Source organism: Cnephaeus nilssonii (genome assembly GCF_951640355.1).
Source record: "Cnephaeus nilssonii genome assembly, chromosome: 12".
NCBI classification, from domain to species: Eukaryota; Metazoa; Chordata; class Mammalia; order Chiroptera; family Vespertilionidae; genus Cnephaeus; species Cnephaeus nilssonii.
In genome coordinates this window covers 80862778-80882919 of record NC_137083.1, presented here as the reverse complement: position 1 = coordinate 80882919, position 20142 = coordinate 80862778, and the positions used below count along the sequence as shown (strand labels likewise).

General features: G+C 45.7%; 1 protein-coding gene across 1 annotated transcript in view; it reads right to left on the bottom strand.

Moving 5' to 3' along the window:
• The window catches only part of UBE3C (ubiquitin protein ligase E3C), a 109599-nt gene that overhangs the window by 60277 nt on the left and 29180 nt on the right, over window positions 1–20142 (bottom strand). Inside the window, exons 7-10 of the mRNA XM_079785657.1 lie at window positions 14276–14429; window positions 13636–13856; window positions 13065–13219; window positions 10417–10604 (exon numbers count right to left, since the gene is read on the bottom strand). Coding sequence (XP_079641783.1) covers window positions 10417–10604; window positions 13065–13219; window positions 13636–13856; window positions 14276–14429 — 718 coding nt within the window. The remainder of the gene's footprint in view (window positions 1–10416; window positions 10605–13064; window positions 13220–13635; window positions 13857–14275; window positions 14430–20142) is intronic.

The window sequence follows — 20142 nt, the reverse complement described above, 5'->3', positions numbered from 1 at the left end:
GGGTCTCTGCCAGGGAGTGGCAGCTGCAAGTTTGGGCCCCCTCTTAAAGGGCCAATGCACAAAAATTCCCTGTGGAGCCACCCACCATGTGCTCTGGTTGGGGGTGGCAGGGGGGGGGGGTGTGTGAAGTGGACTGGAACTGTGCAAGCAGAACCCAGGACTGGGGTTTTGGAGGCTAGAGCTCAAAAGGCAGACACCCCCAGTTTCCTGGGCTGAGTCATTCCCAACATAGTGGAGGACATCTTTCCCACAAAGACATCTGCCTTGCCTGAGGGGAAGACAGTTGACACATCCTATTGGAAAACACCTTGCCCTGAGGCCACTTAAGAGACTAAAAATAACAATTAGCCTCCAGGCAGAAGCAACTGCTCCACCCTGTTGGAAAAAACTCTCCCCACACCTGAGGACGATTGCCTGAGAGCAATTTCAAGTTGGAATCCTAGGAGTCTGTGGACAGAGGTGGTCTCTAGAGGCTTTGAGTCTTTGCCTGATCTAATTAGCCAGGATCAGCATTTGACACTGTCCTGCACTAGAGACTGAGAGGCGTAGAGGATCTACCTAATACATAGTCACAAACCCAAACAGGCAGCCAAAATGAGGAGACAAAGAAACAACCCCCAAATGAAAGGACAAGAACATTCTCCAGAAGAGATAAATGAAGCAGAGATAAGTAATTTATCTGAAACAGAGTTCAGAATAATGATGGTAAAGATGCTCAACAGCATGAAAAAAGATATAGTAACCATGAAAATAGAACAGTCTGAGATAAAGAATGACATAGCACAAATAAAGAACACATTGGAAGGAATACACAGCAGATTAGGGGAAGCTGAGGATCAAATCAGTGAATTAGAAGACAGAGTTGAAAATATCACTCAATTAGAGAACCAAAAAGATAAAACAATTAAAAATCAGTAGGACAGCTTAAGGGAGCTGTGGGACAACGTGAAATGTAACAATATTAGAATAGCAGATGTGCCAGAAGAGGCAGAAAGGGAGAAAGGAATAGAGAAGGTGCTTGAAGAAATAATGGTAGAAAACTTCCCTAACCTGGTAAATGAAAAAGTCACATAAGTTTGGGAGGCACAGAGAACCCCAAACAAGAAGAAGCCAAACAGATCCACACCCAGACACATCATAATTAAAATGCCAAAATTTAAAAACAAAGAGAGAATCTTAAAGAAAAGAAAACTGTTACCTACAAAGGAGTTCCCATAAGGCTGACACCTGATTTCTCATCAGAAAATCTACCGGCCAGAAGGGAATGACATGAAGTATTCAAGGTAATGGAAAGCAAGGATCTGAGACAAAGATTACTATATCCAGCAAGGCTATCATTCAAAATAGATGGTCAAATAAAGAGCTTCCCAGACAAAAAAGGTTAAAGGAGTTCATCACCACCAAGCCAGCATGACAAGAAATGACAAAGGGATTGTTGTAAGGGATTGCTGAGAAGAAGAAACAGAGAGGGAAACCTAGCCATACAGAATTAAAATGGCTATAAATAAGTACCTCTCAATAATAACCCTAAATGTAAATGGATTAAATGCTCCAATCAAAAGGTATAGGGTAGCTGAATGGATGCAAAAACATGACCCAACTATACACTATCTACAAGAGACCCCCCTCAAAACAAAAGACACACACAGGATGAAAGTGAAGGAATGGAAAACAATTTTTCCATTCAAATGGTAAAGAAAAAAAAGCTGAATTAGCAATACTCATAGCTGACAAAGTAGACTTTAAAAGTGAAATAAGGCCAAAACAGGTTTGGCTCAGTGGATAGAGCGTCGGCCTGGGGACTGAAGGGTCCCAGGTTCGATTCCGGTCGGGGGCATGTACCTTGGTTGCGGGCACATCCCCAGTGGGGGGGGGTGTGCGGGAGGCAGCTGATCGATGTTTCTCTCTCATCAATGTTTCTAACTCTCTGTCCCTCTCCCTTCCTCTCTGTAAAAAATCAATAAAATATATTTTTTAAAAAAAAGTGAAATAAGCCCGTCGGAGAAAGATAAATATCATATAATCTCACTCATTTGTGGAATATAATGAACAACATAAACTGATCAACAAAAATAGTCAGAGGGAAAAAATATTCTAGAATGTAATCCTGTTATTTTCAGATTTTTAATATTTCCTACAACTTTTGTGATATCATACTATGTTAGTATAGTTTTGGCAATATTATACTTAAAATCTTTTTATTCTTGAAATAATATTTATTGCAAGTAATATTATTATATGTAAGATCATTTTTCTTGAATTGGTGTTTACTGCATATAACATTATCATATTTAAGATCATTTTTCTTTTTCTTTTTTTTTTTAAAATATATTTTATTGATTTTTTACAGAGAGGAAGAGAGAGGGATAGAGAGTTAGAAACATCAATGAGAGAGAATCATCGATCAGCTGCCTCTTGCACACCCCCTACTGGGGATGTGCCCACAACCAAGGTACATGCCCTTGACCGGAATCGAACCTGGGACCTTTCGGTCCACAGGCCGACGCTCTATCCACTGAGCCAAACCGGTTTTGGCAAAGATCATTTTTCTTGAAATATTAAGGTTTATTGCATATAACATTAAAAAATATAAATAAATAAATAAGAACAAAACCAACAAAAAAAAAGAATCTTCTAAAAACCTCTAACAAAATGGAAAAGGACCAGTCAGAAATTAAGCATCCACTGACTGAAATAAAGAATAATATACAGGGATTCAACAGTCGAGTAGAGGATTCTAAGAATCAAATCAACGATTTGAAATATGAGGAAGCAAAAAGCACTCAATCAGAAGAACAAAAAGAAAAAAAAGAATCCAAATATATGAAGATAGTGCAAGGAGCCTCTGGGACAACTTCAAGCATACCAACATTCGTATTATGGGGGTGCCAGAAGGAGAAGAGAGAGAGCAGGATATTGAAAACCTATTTGAAGAAACAATGACAGAAAACTTCCCCTACCTGTGAATGAAATAGACTTCAAAGTCCAGGAAGCACAGAAAGTCCCAAACAAGAGGGACCCAAAGAGGCCCACACCAAGACACATCATAATTAAAATGCCAAGGATTAAAGACAAAGAGACTCTTTAAAGTAGTAAGAGAAAAGCAGTTAGTTACCTACAAGGGAGCGCCCAAACAACTGTCAGCTGAATCCTCAACAGAAACTTTGCAGGCCAGAAGGGATTGGCAAGAAATATTCAAAGTGATGAATAGCTAGGACCTGTAACCAAGATTACTATACCCAGCAAAACTATCATTTAGTGCTGAAGGTCAGATAAAGAGCTTCTCAGACAAGAAAAAGATAAAGGAGTTTATTACCATCAAAGCAGTATTATATGAAACTAGAGGCCCAGTGCATGACATTCGTGTACTGAGGGGGCGGGTGGTCCCTCAGCCTGGTCTGTGCCCTCCCACAGTCCGGGACACCTTGGGGGATGTCCACCTGCCACAGAGGCAGGAGAGGCTCCCACCACCACCAATGTGCATGCCAGCTGTGAGCCCGGCTTCTGGCTGAGCATTGTTCCCCCTGTGGGAGCGCACTGAGCACCAGGGGGCAGCTCATGCATTAAGCGTCTGCCCCCTGGTGGTCAGTGCATGTCATAGTGACTGGTTGTTCCACCGTTCGGTCGATTTGTATATTAGCCTTTTACTATATAGGCCGTTGAAGGGTATTCTTTAAGAAGGGGAAGAAGAAGAAAAGAAAAAGATAAAAAATATGAACAATAAAATGGCAACAAATACATACCTATCAACAACTGAATCTAAAAATAAAAATAAATGAATAAGAAATCTAATGAACAGAATAAACTGGTGAATAAAATAGAATCAGAGGCATGGAAATGGAACAGACTGACGATTCTCAGAGGGTAGGGGTGAGAAGTTGAGGAAGAGATTAAATAAAGTTCTTATATGCATATATACATTACTTATGGGACACAGACTATAGGGTGGCGAAGGCCTGGGGCAGGGCGGGAACCAGGTGGAGAAGGCAATGGGGGGAAAAAAGAGGGAAATGTGTAATAATCTCAACAATAAAGATTTAAAAAAAAAGAAACTGTATATATATACATATATATATATATATATATACATATATATATATATATATACACACACATATATATATATGCATAACCCATGGACACAGACAATAGGATGGTGAAGGCCTGGTGGGGGCGGGGGAGGGAGGCGGGCTAGAAGGAGGAAAACAAAGAAACATATGTAACACTTTCAACAATAAGGATTTCAATTTTTTTAAGTAAAATAATGCAATAAAGACATCTGGTGGAACAAATGAACAACCGGTCGCTATCATGTGCACTGACCACCAGGGGTCACGCGCAGAACATGGCAGGCGTCAGCAGCAGGTGGCAGAGCGCGGAACATGGCGGGCATCGGCCGCAGTGGAATGGTGGAGCAGGTGATCGGGGGCGCCAGACCAAGGCAGGGCACCAGTCACTGTCATCAAGGCTAACCTCTGGTGGTTACTGAAAATTCTTTGCTCCGACGTGCCGTGGTCCCGCCTGGAGCTTGCACCACCGATCACTCGGCGCCATCAGTGGGTGCAAGTGGTGGCTGCCAGCCCTGATCGCCCCTCAGGGCTTCCCCACTTCTCACCTGCTCCCGAGGGGTGATCGGGGCCGTCAGTGGGTGCGAGCGGCGGCTGCCTGCCCCGATCGCCCCTGAGGGTTCTCCACCTCCCCCTTTTCCTGAGGGGCAATCGGGGCAGCAGCCACCGCTCGCACCTGCTGACAGCGCCGGCCCAGCTCGCACTCACTACTGGTGCCAGCCCCAATCTCTCTGCGCCATCAGCAGGTGTGAGCGGGGCCCGGCACGTTCAGCGTGTGGAAGCAGCGATGGCGGGAGTGGGGCTGCCGGTAGACAGGGGACTGGGGGTCGTGGCAGGCGGGGCCGGGCGGGGGCTTGGAGGATGGGCTGAGACCCGCCCCTGGGCCTACACAGCCTCGTGGCCCACAATTCCTTTCAAGGTGCATGAATTCGTGCACTGGGCCCCTAATTAAAAAATAATACTAACAAACAAACAACTACCCACTAGGTTTTGTTTGGCTGAGACAAGCCCGTGAGTAATCAGTACAGGGCAACACTGTGAGGACCGTGTCTAACTCAGGCCACTGTCTGCAGGGACCACTCAAGTTATTAAAGAGACACGCAGAGGACAGCAGCTTGCACACAGGCAGGAAAGGTGGGGAGAGCGAGGCATCCTGAGCTCCCTCGTACGTAGGCCGTCACAGGTACAAGTAATGGGACAAGCCAGCCACCCAAGGCCCCTCCACTCCTGCAGCCACAGGTGCAGTCCTGACCCAGTGATCTCCTGCTGCAGGTGTCCTTTGCTGGGAAAGCAACATTAAAATGCATTTCGCCTCTCACTAATACAAGATTAAAAATAAATTCCAAGTTTCCTTAATGACAATACAAACTTTAAGACGTATTTGTTACAGGCAATTTGCTAAAAACCTTTATTTCACAGACAAACTAGCAGCTAGACCAGAAGATAAGCTTTAGACACACAGCTGTGTTAATTGAGCATTCCAGTGCTAAATCCACACCAGTTTAAATACATAGCACCCATTCCCCTGACAACAGGCACAGACAGGGGCCTGTGTTCAGGCTGCAGGCTGAGCTAACGGGGAAGCAGCACTCACTCCCTGCTGCTTCCCTGAGATTCCCCCTTACTTGGTCTTAACATGATTTTTCAAACAAACAGTTAAACCGCCTTCGTGTGGGCTTTCCCAGGTTCACATGCGTTTCCTATGAAACAATTATTCACAACGGTTAGACGTTCTGAGTCGGCTTCCTCGGGAGATGCGCGTCAGCAGCTACCACCAGTTTGCCATCTGAATGTGACTTCAGACTAGACTCAACTGTAACCACCACTGCAGAAACGTTAAAACTCAGGAGCTGGCCCTTGTCGGTTTGTCTCAGAGGATAGAGCGTCGGCCTGCAGACCAAACAGTCATGGGCCCGATTCCGGTCAAGGGCACATACCTTGGTTGCAGGGTCTTCCCTGGCCCAGGCCCTGGTCAGGGCACATGCAGGAGACAGCCAATCGATGTGTTTCTCTCACATCGATGTTTCTCTCTGTCCTTCCCTCTCTCTTCCACTCTCCCTAAAAATCAGCGGAAAAATATCCTCGGGTGAGGATTAACAACATCAACAAAAAACCAAACCAAAACAAAAAATCCCCATGAATTCTATTTGACCTATTGATACAATGCAAATTTTAACATAAATCAAAAGCCGATTAAATCTACTAATTATACTGAGAATATCACTGATAATAAAAGAAAAAATAAAATCACAGGCAAAAAAGCAACTTTCTCTCTATAGGTACCAGCCTCAGTATTTCTTCTAAAATACTATAAAAATGTGTTTACAGAAACAGACAGGAACATAACTGCCTTCAGTGAAGTGACCCGCATAATCACTCCGTCCCCAACGGCTGAAGCGATGGCCACACCCCGAGAGCGCGGAGCCCGTTACCACCGTTCTTCCTGGCGCCGAGACAGCGGCGGAGTCCGCGCATCGCCAGGACACACACCGTCTACATCGCAGTGACTGACGGCTCACAAGTAAGTTGGCTCATTCTATTCATTTTTGGTAGAAAAATCAAGCACATGTTGTAATAAAGTGATTTGTGATGCCTTAAGATGTGATGTATTTACAAGAAAACTATAGGCAAATTATATCAACCACTCTGATCCCTAAAACACTACCTTTAAAAGTCTAAGTTTTGACAATAGAACAAAAGAGCCAACTCCCAAAGAACATGCCCATCTGCCCACCTTAAGTGTAAAGCTTAACTCCTTAAAATCTGCCCTCTAAAAGGGAGTCCCTACCATACAATGAAAATTTCACTGGAATAAGAGAGGAGAGATCTCAGTCTGTAAACTCAGGAAGGCTTCTGAAAGGCGGTGACCTGAGCATGAATCTAGGCAACTCGGCCAAGAAAGGTGAGACGAGGAGAAGGAAGGTGCATCTTGGATAGAGACTAGCGTGGGAGCAAGAAGAGAGGCCGGAGCCAGCACCTGGGATCAGGAGGATGCAGTAAGGATGCATGGCCAAGGCAAAGCATGTTGTGGCTAGAAATGAAGTTAGAGAGTTCCCAAATGCCAGTCAGGAAGGCTCTCCACACGTCAGTCAGGCAAAACGCGACACAGACAGTGCAGTACTCACGTGTCATGGTGCCTGCGCGCATGCCCGGAGTCACTCAGGGAGGGTGCCTCAGCCTCAAGGCCAGGCCAGCACTCTAGCAGGACGTTCTGTAACGATGACAATGGCCTAAGCCACCGCCACACTGACTACTGGGCATATGGAATATGGCGAGTGTGACCAAGGAACTGGGTTTGTGCTCCGATTTTAATTAAAGTGCAGTGGCCATGTTCCCAGGGGCTCCCTATACCAGCCCCAGCATGACTCAGGCTGGGGAGAGACTGGTTAGTCCTGGCGTGTGCAGGGTCTGAGGACAAGCCCAAGCAGCAGCTGAGAGGAGTCTGAGCCCAAAGGGGGTGGAAGCCACGTGTGAGAGAGTCACTCAGAGAAGGAACCACTGACACAGAGACAGAGGGGCCTGTGGAGGAGTCGCCAAGGGGTCGAGGAGAACGCATGAGAATGGGGTCTGTGGGGGTGACAGGTGCGAGGGGTCAGGGGAGGGAGGGCAGGAGGGCCAACGTCGTGGAGGAATGGCTGGGTGCTGGGACTGCTGGCAGCCTGTGGGGCGTCTCCACAAGTGAGGGGTTCAGGTGAGAAAAGGAAGACAGAGCAGTGTGAACAGGGACAGAGAGTCTCCCTTTCCCCTTTCTGACCGGAAAGCAGGCTACTGTCCCCAAGGTCCGGATCTCCCTTTCTTTTACTTAGACACATACCTTGGAAATTGTACCATATACATATGTATATAAACATATTTTTACATTTCTTAATCCTAACCTGAGGATATTTTTTCCACTGATTATTAGAGCATGGAAGGGAGGGGGCGAGACACAGAGAGAGAAACTGCTGTGAGAGACACACATCGATTGGTTGCCTCCCGCATGTGCCCCGACCAGGGCCCAGGATTAAGCCTGCAACCAAGGTACGTGCCCTTGACTGAAATCGAACCTGAGACCTTTAGTCTGAGGGCCAACACTCTAACCACTGGGTCAAATCAGCAAGGGCCACTGATTTTTTTTTTACGAGAGAGAGAGAGAGAGAGAGAGAGAGAGAAACATCGACACGAGAGACACATTGACTGGTTGCCTCCTGCGCACACACCCAACCAGGGCGGGGGCTTGTGCACACAACCCTTCAGTGCACACTCCAACCACCGAGTACATTGGCCTGGGCTGTTCCACGTCTTCGTACAGCCCAACAATGAATGTGAAACAGATTAAAACTGCAAATCCCAACCCTGGAAACAGAGGGATGGGAGCGAGCCTGAGAGCCCTCGAGGGAGAGTTATCAGCCTGGGAATCTACTAACCCTGCTTTAAACACTTTTAAAAAATATATTTTTATTGAGTTTTTAGAGAGGAAGGGAGAGGGATAGAGAGATAGAAACATCAATGATGACAGAGAATCATTGATCGGCTGCCTTCTGCACACCCCACTGGGGATCAAGCCCACAACCCGGGCACGTGCCCTGACGGGGAATTGAACCAGTGACCTCCTGGTTCACAGGCCGATGCTCAACCACTGAGCCACGCTGGCCAGGCTGAACACCTTTTAAAGGAGTTGGCCCTGGCCAGGGTGGCTCAGTTGGTTGGAGTGTCATCCCATACACTAAAAGGTCTCAGGTTAGTTCCCGGTCAGGGCACATACCTAGGTTGCGGGTTTGGTCCCTGGTTGGGGATCATACAAGAAGCAACTGGCCGATGTTTCTCTCTCTCTCTCCCGCCCCCTCTCTCTAAAATCAATAAACATATCCTTGGGTGAGGATTTTTAAAAAGCATTGAAAGGAGTTAAAATCTACAGCCATTAAGGTAAGCCTATTTTGCTCTTTCATGAGCTATGAAAACCTAAGTACTTACAGCCTAATCTAGTTAGGCCATCCATAGGTTCCTGGAGCAGTTTCTTGGAGGAAACAGGTGCTGTACTTGTAAACCAGGGCCACACAGCAGCCCACTGGGAAGAGGCTCACTCTGGACCCGGAGCCAGTCATCCCTGCCCGCACCAGCGGACTTTGCGCTACAATAAAAGCAAGTGCCGCTCAGCGCCTGCCCTCAGATCTCACAGCCGGCTCTAATGCAATTAGCCCCGGGAGCTAATCACCTAATCGTGGACCACAGCCTCCCTGGCGTCAGACTCCCTCTGCAGTAACAAACGCCAGCCAGCAAAGACAGCACCTAATTAGCTGGCCACATCAGTGTTTACATGGCAACTTCTGCAGCCCATGTTCCTGCACACACTCCACTCCAAAGACACTTTCCTCGCCGCCGAAGCAGCTCTTGCCACAGCGCAGGCGAGCACTTACAAAGGTGACATGCATCACCTGACCCCAGCCCAGGACCCAGGCAGTGCAGCCCTCCAGCAGGGCACGTGGAGCGTCCCTCACTTCCTAGATCTGCACATATTTTTGCACTGTATTCCATTAAATAATTTTCTGTTAAGCTCCTAAGAAACTGCTAAACTGCCCCTTAAAATAGAGGGGGGGAAATAGTTCAAGACTACTGTCACAGTTATCTTAGCACAAGTTAGCCACTTTAACTTGCATGTTTTGTTCCTCTCAAAAGTTGTATTTCAAAGTTTTGAAAACCAAAATCTCAGAGTAAACTGTCAAGTGCCAGAGTAAACTGATAAATAGATGAAAAAGCCGCAAAAGATGTCATATATTGGGTCCATGAGTGCAGGCAGGAGCCCAACTTTTAAAATGAGTGGCTAGGCCCCACCAGTGTTTTCAGACACTCCTCTGTTATGTATGGTAATGACAGTCTCCCGTTGCTCAGTGGTTGAGTGTCATCCCATGCACCAAGAGGTCACTGGTTCTATTCCCAGTCAGGGCACATGCCTGGGTTGCGGGCTCCATCCCCAGTAGGGCATGTGTAGGAGGCAGCCAACTGAAGTGATGTCTCTCTCTCCCTTCCCTTCCTTCCTCTCTAGAATCAATAAAAAAAACAACACAACACAGCAACATATTAAAATGGGTGGCTAGGACCATACTTCCCTTTCATATGATAGAAAAATGACTGCTTTCACCTGTTAACATGTTCCAGGACACCTCAGAGCCTCACAGGACAAGAAAAGGACTCAAACAGCCCTAACTGGTTTGGGAAAGAAAACTGGCTTTCATTTTCCACGCAGTGCTCGGACAGTAGAATGCCCTGGGCCACATTCTACAGGAAAACAGCGATGGGTCGCCCGGCTGAGGCCGAGCAGAGACAGGACGGGGCTGCAGAGCTCATCAGGGCCTGCACCAAGCGCACGTGCCTGACTCGGGGCACCATCATCCGCTGCTGCACCATGAGCGTGTGGCAGATGCAGGCCATCAGCGTGAAGGCCTCCTCGCTGGCCGAGTCCCTCCACACCAGGTTGAGCAGCGTGTTGGTCTGCTGCTTCGTATCCAGCTTTTTCAGACACTCCTCTGTTATGTATGGTAATGACAGTCTCCCGTCCGCCTGAAACACACCCGGAAGTTACTCCACGTTAGTGATGCACCATGAGAACTCACCTCTACACGACAGACACACAGGAAATATCGCTTTCGTTCAAGTCAAAGTACAAGGCAGGCTTTATCCAAAATTACCCAACCACAATGAACAAACCAAGATCTCTGTCATGCATCCATTAAAGGAATCTGAACACCCATAGTCACATCTGTATTAGGGACCAATTTTGACCAGCACAACAACAGCACAGGAACTGTGACTAGTTTTGCCTACTGATGTGACAGTATTTTCAGTATTACATTTAAAGAGAAATTCATTCGCTTGGCTGGTGTGGCGCAGTAGTTGAGCATCGACCTATGAACCAGGAGGTTGTGGTTCAATTCCTGGTCAGGGCACATATCCAGATTTCGGGCTTGATCCCCAGTAAGGGGTGTGTAGGAGGCATCCAATCGATTATTCTCTCTCATCATTGATGTTTCTATCTATCCCTTTCCCTTACTCTCTCTGAAAATCAATTTTAAAAAAATTAGAAAAAGAATTAATTTCATATGTTTAGATTGCATTGTACTAAGCACATATCTGTGAAAATATATTGATAGAATTTCTATTTTAAATTATTTGAGAGATCAGCTTAAGCAAAACATAATGTTAAAGAACTTATTTAAAATAATGAAATAAAATACATAAATCTATTCTTTTATATCTTGATTTCTCTAGAAGATCTGATTCACTGAATAAAACCTGAGCTAATGCTCTGCATAGTTACCAAATTGGGGAATTAACCAAAGATGTACACATACTTCATATATATGTATATATATAAACCTATATAAAAGTAAGCGTATACGGGGTGACCCCAAAAACAGATACATATTTTAACAGCTGAAAGCTCAACTAATGTTTTTATTTTCATATTTAACCCACTAGAATGAATAATTATTCAAACTGTACATACATTTTTTGGGACACCCTGTATATATAAAAGATTAGGCATTGTTGACTGTACTGTTTGAAAGCTTGGATGGATATATTAGTAATTTATAATAACCTACCTAATAAAACACTATTTTAGAGATAAAATACATTCTACCTGACTCTTTGAGTAAGATGTACCTAATAAACATGCTAGAACAAGAGTGCTGTATCAGTGCTACTGTTGTGTGTGTGCATTCTTAAAGCACATTCCCACAGATGTGAGTCACACCGCACACTGCGCTTGCGAGTGTCAGCGTGTCAGCACGAGCTGCAAGCCTGCTGCTTTGTCTGTGCGCAGTGCGGAAGGGCTCCCCACCAACACGCCACAGCAACTTCCTCTTCCTCACGGGGACACAAAGTCAATAAAATGATGAGAGTTTCATGGATTCTCCAGAAGGTCATTAAGTATTAAAAACTGTCTTCTAAAAACAAGTTCACCTGCAGCCATCTACAGGATCCCAATTCATTTTGGACCACACAGCAAAGTTCATTTTTGGGTGCAGAGTTTTGAGTCTGGACAGATGCCCCTCGTACTGCGCCCTGCCCAGTAGGAAGCCCACGGTGACTGAGACGGTTCTCATCTATGCCCTGACCCACCCTCCCCGGACCCCTCCTGAGCTTAGACTTTGTATTAACCCAACAGAAAAAGATGTAAAGCCTACGAGAGCCGTACCTCAAGCATTTCAAGTGTGTAATTAGGAGAGAAAGAGGCCGGTGGCAGACATATCATAGTAAGACACAAAGTATGTGTATGTAATGTGCAGCTTTTTGTCCCTTGAAAATATACAGTAAACAGTGCTGGGTAAGAAATGGGAGATAAGGGTGACAATGAAGTTAAAAGTTCATTTTAGAGTAAATTATCACATTTATTATCTATAAAGTTGGCAGAAATGGCCAAGACATTCCTTGGTGCTCACCAGATAGGGTAAGAAGAAATGTAACCTTTCCCCCCAGAGGGGCTGGGGGTTAGGGGACAGAGAGCGATGCTAACGTCTGGGTTTCTTTCTGGAACGAGGAAATGTTCTAGAACCGGTCATGGTGACGGCTGCCCAGCACTGCTACTATACTGAAGGAAACATGCACTGAACTGTACATCCCTTCAAAGGGTGAATACTATGGGAAAGTGCATCTCAAAAAAGCTGTTATTAAAAATTCGTATAAAAACAGACGAGTGCCTGGCACACAGCACGTGCACCTCCTGAACACAACCTCTCGCCCGACCATTTTACCTCTGGCAATAACTAAACTCACATGCAGTCCAACCCTACTGGGCACAGACCCCGAGCACAGAGCCCTGCCCGCCACGAGGCCTGTTCGTGGACTTCGAACCCAGGACGGCCCCCTCTGGGAAAGGAGTGCGATGCCGTGGAGCGGAGGGACTGGACCTGGACAGTCTGAAGGCTTCACACACGCGCCCTCAGGGACTACTTCTGCCCTAAGAACAGATGGGCGAGTGAAAGACGACTTTACAGCCCGCAGCCCCGCAATGCTCACCGGCGTGCTCCTCCGCTGGTCGCCCTCCGCACCCTCCTCTTCAGAGTCGCTGCCAGAGTCCTGGCAGCTGGCACTGGCAGGTGCGACAGGTAGCTGCGCAAGGAAGGCCTGCAGCACTCGCAGGTACCCCAGCAGGCCTTCCTCAGAGAGGGCCCCTTTGTGAGACAGTCAGGGAGAACAACGAATTAGAGCTGGGCCGAAACACACCAGGAAACAGGTATCACCTTTCTTACGCTCAGAGAGGCGTGGCTAACCAGAACCTACTGAAATACCAACATCCATGTGCAGATGTTGGTATTAAAATGTATTAGAGGAAGATGCTATAATCCAGAACATTACAAGTTTAGCACATGGGGAGCTACCCCGCAAGCACACGCTTCCCCACGTGACACCAACGATCCTGGTAACCCATGTGCCTCACAAGTGTGGAACCTGCTGTCAGGGCTGTGCGGCACTTTCCCGGGCACTGTCCAGGGCAGTCCTGGGCCCGGGCCTTGAGCCGCCCTCTCCTGGCCCGCCCTCCAGTACCGCCCACGTGAGCGCACGGGTAAAACAGAGCTGCGCTTCGTACCCAGGTAACTTTCACCGATGGTCAAGACAAAGTAGAAGAGCCAGGGTGCGTGCCCGTGGGCCCTGGCGCCGCCACTCTCCGCCGACAGCAGTGCATCCAGAAAGGGCTCGAAGGGGAAGGCGGCCTGGGTGTCGGCCAGCGCGGGAATGAGGAAGTGGAAGACCTGGTCTGTGAAAGGGGCTGCCAAGCACTCCTCCGTGAAGGCCGCCAACACTTGCTGCCTACAAAGGGAAATGCGCGCTTTTTAATAAAGTCGCAGCACGCCGCTCATAAAATCCAGGGTAAAACTAACCGAGGGCTAATGCCAAACCAGCCTGCTACGTTCCTCAAAGCTAAGCCCTCTAGGTCAACCGGGCCACCTGGGGGACTCCATGCTGGGTCTCCCTGCTCAGGAAATGCTGTCACAACTTTGCATCTCTGGCAGCTTCCAGAAAGCGGGAACATAACCAGGTCTTCAGAATGGTCAATTCATATTAGGGTCCAGGCCAGACAGAAGCAGCACATTGTTCTTTCAACGGAGTCACATTAGTAAAGTAAAAATCTGACCTTCAATCTGTTATTCAAGATAGCACCCTGTGTCAAAGTTACTGTTAGACACAGATCTTGTGAAATCACGAAATAAAAACGATCCCGTTCTTACCTGGCGCCCTCTGGACAGGAGTTGTAAGTAAAGTGCAACGGTTTTAGGACATTCTCTAACAAAACTTTTGCTATAGGAACTCGAGATAAATCAGAATACTCAATACTTGATGGAAGCTTGCTGTTAATTAACAAATAGAGAGATCTATAATACCCTAAAAAAAAAAAAAGGAAAAAGACATATTTAAAATGTGGTACCTATTCTAATATGAGGAAAATAACAATCAGTTTTTAAATGTTTTTTTATAAAACTCTTATTAGTCCAAATTTTAGTGAATTCTTCAACATTTTATTACGGAAAACGTCATAAACAAGTACGTAAGTCCCTGAAAGGACATGAACTCCATGCGTTGTAGATCGTCCAGCATCAATGATGGTCAACCCAGCCGTCACCTAGCCTCCACCCATTGGAAGCAAATCCAAGACATGACCATGTCCATGTGCTGCCAAAGACGAGGACTTTATTTTTCTTAAAAATACCATAATCACAGCTAAAATAAGTTAACAGGAATTCTTTAATATCACAAATATCTAGCCAGAGTTCAAGACTCATGCTATAAATTTTATTTAACTAGTTTGCTTGAATCAGGATCCAAGTAAGGCCCATATACTGGGATTTAAAAAATTTGTCTCTTATGCACCCTCCAAGTAATTATTTTTGTGGTTTTTAAAAAATATAAATTTAGTTTATTGAGTCTTACAGATGTCCCACTTTCCCCCTTTCCCCATCTCCTACCCCATCCCAGGCCTTCACCTGTCTACTGTCTGTGTCCATGGGCTATGACCAATTTGTACTTCCAAATCCCTTCACCTCCTTCACCCACCTCTCCAATCCTTCAATTTGGCAACTGTCAAAATGTTCACTATTTCTATGAGTCTGTTTCTGTTCTGCTTCTATATATATAATATAGATTCTTCTTTCTTCTCCTTCTCCTTCTTCTTAAGAATACCCTTCAACATTTCATGTAATATTGGTTTGGTGGTGATGACTCCTTTAGCTTTTTCTTGTCTGTGAAGCTGTTTATCTGACCTTCAATTCTGAATGATAGCTTTGCTGGGTAGAGTAATCTTGGTTGTAGGTTCTTGCTATTCATCACTTTGAATATTTCTTGCCACTCTCTTCTGGCCTGCAAAGTTTCTGTTGAGAAATCAGCTGACAGTCATATGGGTACTTCCTTGTAGGTAACTAACTGCTTTTCTCTTGCTGCTTTTAAGATTCTCTGTCTTTAGCCCTTGGCATTTTATTTTATTTATTTTAAAAATATATATATATTATTGCTTTTTTTACAGAGGGGAAGGGAGAGGGATAGAGAGTTAGAAACATCAATGAGAGAGAAACATCGATCAGCTGCCTCCTGCACACTCCCTACTGGGGATGTGCCCGCAACCAAGGTACATGCCCTTGACTGGAATCAAACCTGGGACCCTTCAGTCTGCAGGCTGACGCTCTATCCACTGAGCCAAACCAGTTATGGCGACCCTTGGCATTTTAATTATGATGTACCTTGGTGTGGGCCTCTTTGGGACCCTGTGCTTCCTGGACTTGTATGGCAATTTCTTTCAACAGATCAGGGAAGGTTTCTGTCATTATTTGTTCAAATAGGTTTTCAATATCTTGCTCTCCCTCTTCTCCTTCAGGCACCCCCATGAGGCGCTTGAAGTTGTCCCAGAGGCTCCTTACACTATCTTCATATTTTTGGAGTCTTTTTTCTTTTTGCTGTTCTGATTAGGTCTTTTTTGCTTCCTTATATTCCAAATTCTTGATTTGATTCTTGAAGTCCTTTACTCTACTGTTAATTCCCTATAAATTATTCATTATTTTCGTGAGTATATCCTTCATTTCTGGCTGATATCCTTTTTTATGATGTTGATGTTCTCACTAAGTCCCTTGAAGCTCTCATTAAGATCCTTGAGCATCCTTATAACCATTGTTTCGAACTTTGTATCTGGTAGTTTTCTTGCTTTCATTTCATTTATTTTTTTTTGGAGATTTCTCCTGTTCTTTCCTTTGTGACATGTTTCTTTTTGTCTCTGTATGTTGGCTGTCTCCCTGGGTTTGTTCTGTATTAGGTAGAGCTGCTATGTCTCCTGGAGTTGGTAGAGTGGCCCTGTGTAGTAGGTGTCCTGTAGGGCCCAGTGGCTCAGTCCCCCAGTCACCAGAGATGGGAACTCTAGGCGCACCCTGTGAGCTGTGTGCACCGTCCTGTTGTAGTTGAGCCTTGGGTGATGTTGGCCTCGAGAGGAATTGACCCCCAGGCCACTTTGTTGTAAGGAACAGCTGCAACTACAACATAAGAGCTGCTGTGCAATAGACACCCCGATGGAGCAGGACTTGCTTCAGTGGGGCGCTGGTGCTCACTGAGTCTGCCCTTGGAGTGTGTCACTTGTGCAGGTGGTAGGCTTGTAAGCTGGTGTGGTTGAAGCTGTCCACTGGGTGCACTGACTCTCAGGCCTCCCAGGAGGTGCAAAGTCAGCATCTGCCTGTGCCCTGCTCAGGGCCACCCAGCATGAGCTGCAAGGTAACCTGCAGATGGCTGCTACTTGGAGGTGCCCAGGAGAGACCAAGCTATGAACCAGGGCTGGCGGCTGCCACTAGTGCCATGCCTAAAGACTCTTATTGAGAGGTACGGGCACGCTGAGGCCAGATCCTGCTAGTTTGAGAGGTTTTAGGAAAGTCCAAAGCATGAGGCAAGAGAGGCCAAGTGTATGGAAAAGCCACTGGAGCCTGGCCGGTGTGGCTCAGTGGTTATGTGTTGACCCATGAACAAGAGGTCATTGGTTCGATTCCGTCAGGGCACATGCCTGGGTTGTAGGCTAAATCCCCAGTAGGGGGCATGCAGAAGGCAGCCAATTAATGATGTTTCTCTCTCATCTCTCTCATCAATGTTTCTCTCTCATGAATATCTCCCTCTCCCTCCCCCTCTTCCCCCCCCCCCCCCCCCGCCTCCCTTCCTCTCTGGAAAAAAAAAGTGTTTCTATCTATCCCTCTCCCTTCCTCTCTCTCTAGTATAAAAAAAAAAAAAAGAAAAGCCACTGGAATTGATTTGGATGAGCCTGCAAGTAGGGAGGGGTGAGGTCTCAGGGAATCACTAGGGCAGGGTGAACAGTGTGGGCCATGTTGATGGAGGTTCAGAGATGGTGCCTGCCTCTCTGCACTGTGGCAGGGAGAGCTCGGCAAAGGAACACCGGCCTCTGCCAGCACTTCCTTCTGGGAGAAAGCTGCCCCTCCAGCTCTTGCCCTGATGACAAGTTAGATCCTCCCCGAATGCCCCAGGTTCCTTTTACGCTGCTGCCCCAGCGCTGGAGCTCAGAGGGAATGAGACTGACTAAGTCCATGCCTGGGCCCTTTAAGAGGAACTGCCGGGACTCCCGCAGACCCCCTTTGCCCCCACACTCACACTGTCACTCAGCCACAATCCCAGCTGGTTTTTACAGCCACAAGTTGTGGGGACTTCTCTTCCCAATACTGGAACCATAGCCTGGTGTGGGGCTGGGACCCCTCGGTCCTCAGGGAAACCTCCACAGTGGGAGCAGCTGGTTCCACCATCCCCACCCTTCCTACCAGTCTTGATGTGCTTCTTTAATTCCCTAGTTGTAGGACTTCTGTTCAGCTAGATTTCAGGTGGTTCTGAATGATGGTTGTTCTGTATTTTATTTGTAATTTTGATATGGTTACGGGAGGCGGTGAGTCCCACGTTTATCTATGCCACCATCTTGACTGGAACCTCTCGGTTTTGTTTTGAAATATCTTGCTGACTCACGGACTTAAACATACTGATGTATTTTGACCCACTGCATTGTCATCCTATACTCAGACGGTCCTCTCTCTGGCCAATACTCAGGCTGCCCTCTCTTTGGCCAATGGAGTGGACTTTGGGGGGCTCCTGGGACCCAGGTCTCACTTTTTCATCTACTCAATGAGATCTGGAATCAGCCTTTTCTCCAGGGACTTATATTCCTTTGGGAGAAAATTGTCTTTTTATGGAACACAAAATGGGCACTGAGGAATCTGTTTAAAAGGCAACTCCATGTGAATAGAAGCGACGACTTTCACGACCTCTCTAAGCCTTTGTGGGATTTCTGGAGGTATCACCAATGACCCAAATCATCTAGTCTTTTAGAAATAGGTGCCTCTTTCCTATACACTCGTGGGGTGCAGTCTGTGAACACCTCATTACTGCGCAGACACACTTGGTGGTGCCATGGGAAACAGCCACTGCTTGCTTTGCCTCTGAAAACAGTCGGACCCAGATGTGCACTCAAGTCATGAACACCAAGCAATGACCACTCAGTGCTCCATCATCAGACCCCGTTAACCACCCTCACAGACAGTGGTGACCAGTGAAACGCGACAAGCGAGCTTTGAAAGATCTTTTGCTATAAAACTAAAAAGATATAAACACAGTAAGAATTAAATACATATATATGTCAGGTCACATTTGTGAGTGTCACAACATGAACACGCACGTGAACACGTGTGCATGCAGCAGATTCACTGGAGTGCGACCAGTGTGAGGTTCCACTGTGGCAATTAAAAAGCATCACGTGCAGTCACAGCACAGGCGTGGTAACAGTATGAACTATAACAAACAGCCTGTCAAGGTTTCACAGACTAATGTCAGGAAGGAATTTACCAAAACAGCTGCAGAAAGGCTACGGCACCAAGATGCTAGAAGCAGCAGCTTCAGTGCACGATTTTGAAGCATTTCCCATTTCTAGACACGTTTCAAACTAATGCGTATTTTAGTTTTCACTATACTTTCAGAAAACAAGAAAAATAAAAATTCTAATTGAATGCTTAGCCTTAAATCAATATACTTGATACACCAATAAAAACAATGGACCATTTCTGATTATCATTAACTCGTTTTTTAAAAGATCAAAGTCCATCAATTTTAATTAACTTTTTAACTAATTCCCTAATCTTATAGCAAACTAAGAAGGGTTTCTTTAAAAAAAACAAAACAAAACAAAAAAACCTAAGCCAAACAGTAAGGTTGAGGTGTATAAGATTTTAAATTAATTTTCAGTTTTAACATGAGGATTAAATTAGCTAGATTTAATCTAGATTAGTCCATCACTTCAAGAAAACAAAAGCAAACTTACTTATGCTTTATCAGCAAGTACTGCTTTCCAGAACTTAAAATACATATTTTTAACCTTTTGCACTCGGATGTCAAGTGTGACTCGACATGGTTAGCATTAGAATAAAGGAGTCAAGAAAAAAGCGAGTGAGTGCAAAGGGTTAATGCTAACTCAGTGGTCGGCAAACTCATTAGTCAACAGAGCCAAATATCAACAGTACAACGATTGAAATTTCTTTTGAGAGCCGAAAACCGACTTCTGCACATGGGCCACGAAGTTTCAATCGCACTGTACGTGCGCGCCCGCACGTGGTATTTTGTGGAAGAGCCACACTCAAGGGGCCAAAGAGCAGCATGTGGCTCGCGAGCCACGGTTTGCCGACCACTATGCTAACTAACACTCTGGAGTCCAAGTCCTGAAGTATGTGACTTTCTACCTGTGGAAACACTGGGAATCAGATTTTTAAATTGTTTTACTTAACCTTTTGCACTCGGATGTCGAGTGTGACGGTTATTGAATGTATCAATATATTTGAAATATAAAAAAATCCAAATAAATAAGTTTGTATGAAAAGAAACTCCAGTTTTTTATTCTACTGCTGCGCTTTGTAAAATCTGGGGTATTTAAAAAATTAAATCCCGAGTAGAATAAAGGAATCGAGAAAAAAGCAAGCGAGTGCAAAGGGTTAATACTGTTTAATTCATCATAAAACTTGTAAAATCATATGCATTTCATAGTTTTTCTCCAGACGATGTCACTGATGTGTCCCCAGTGCCATCCTCT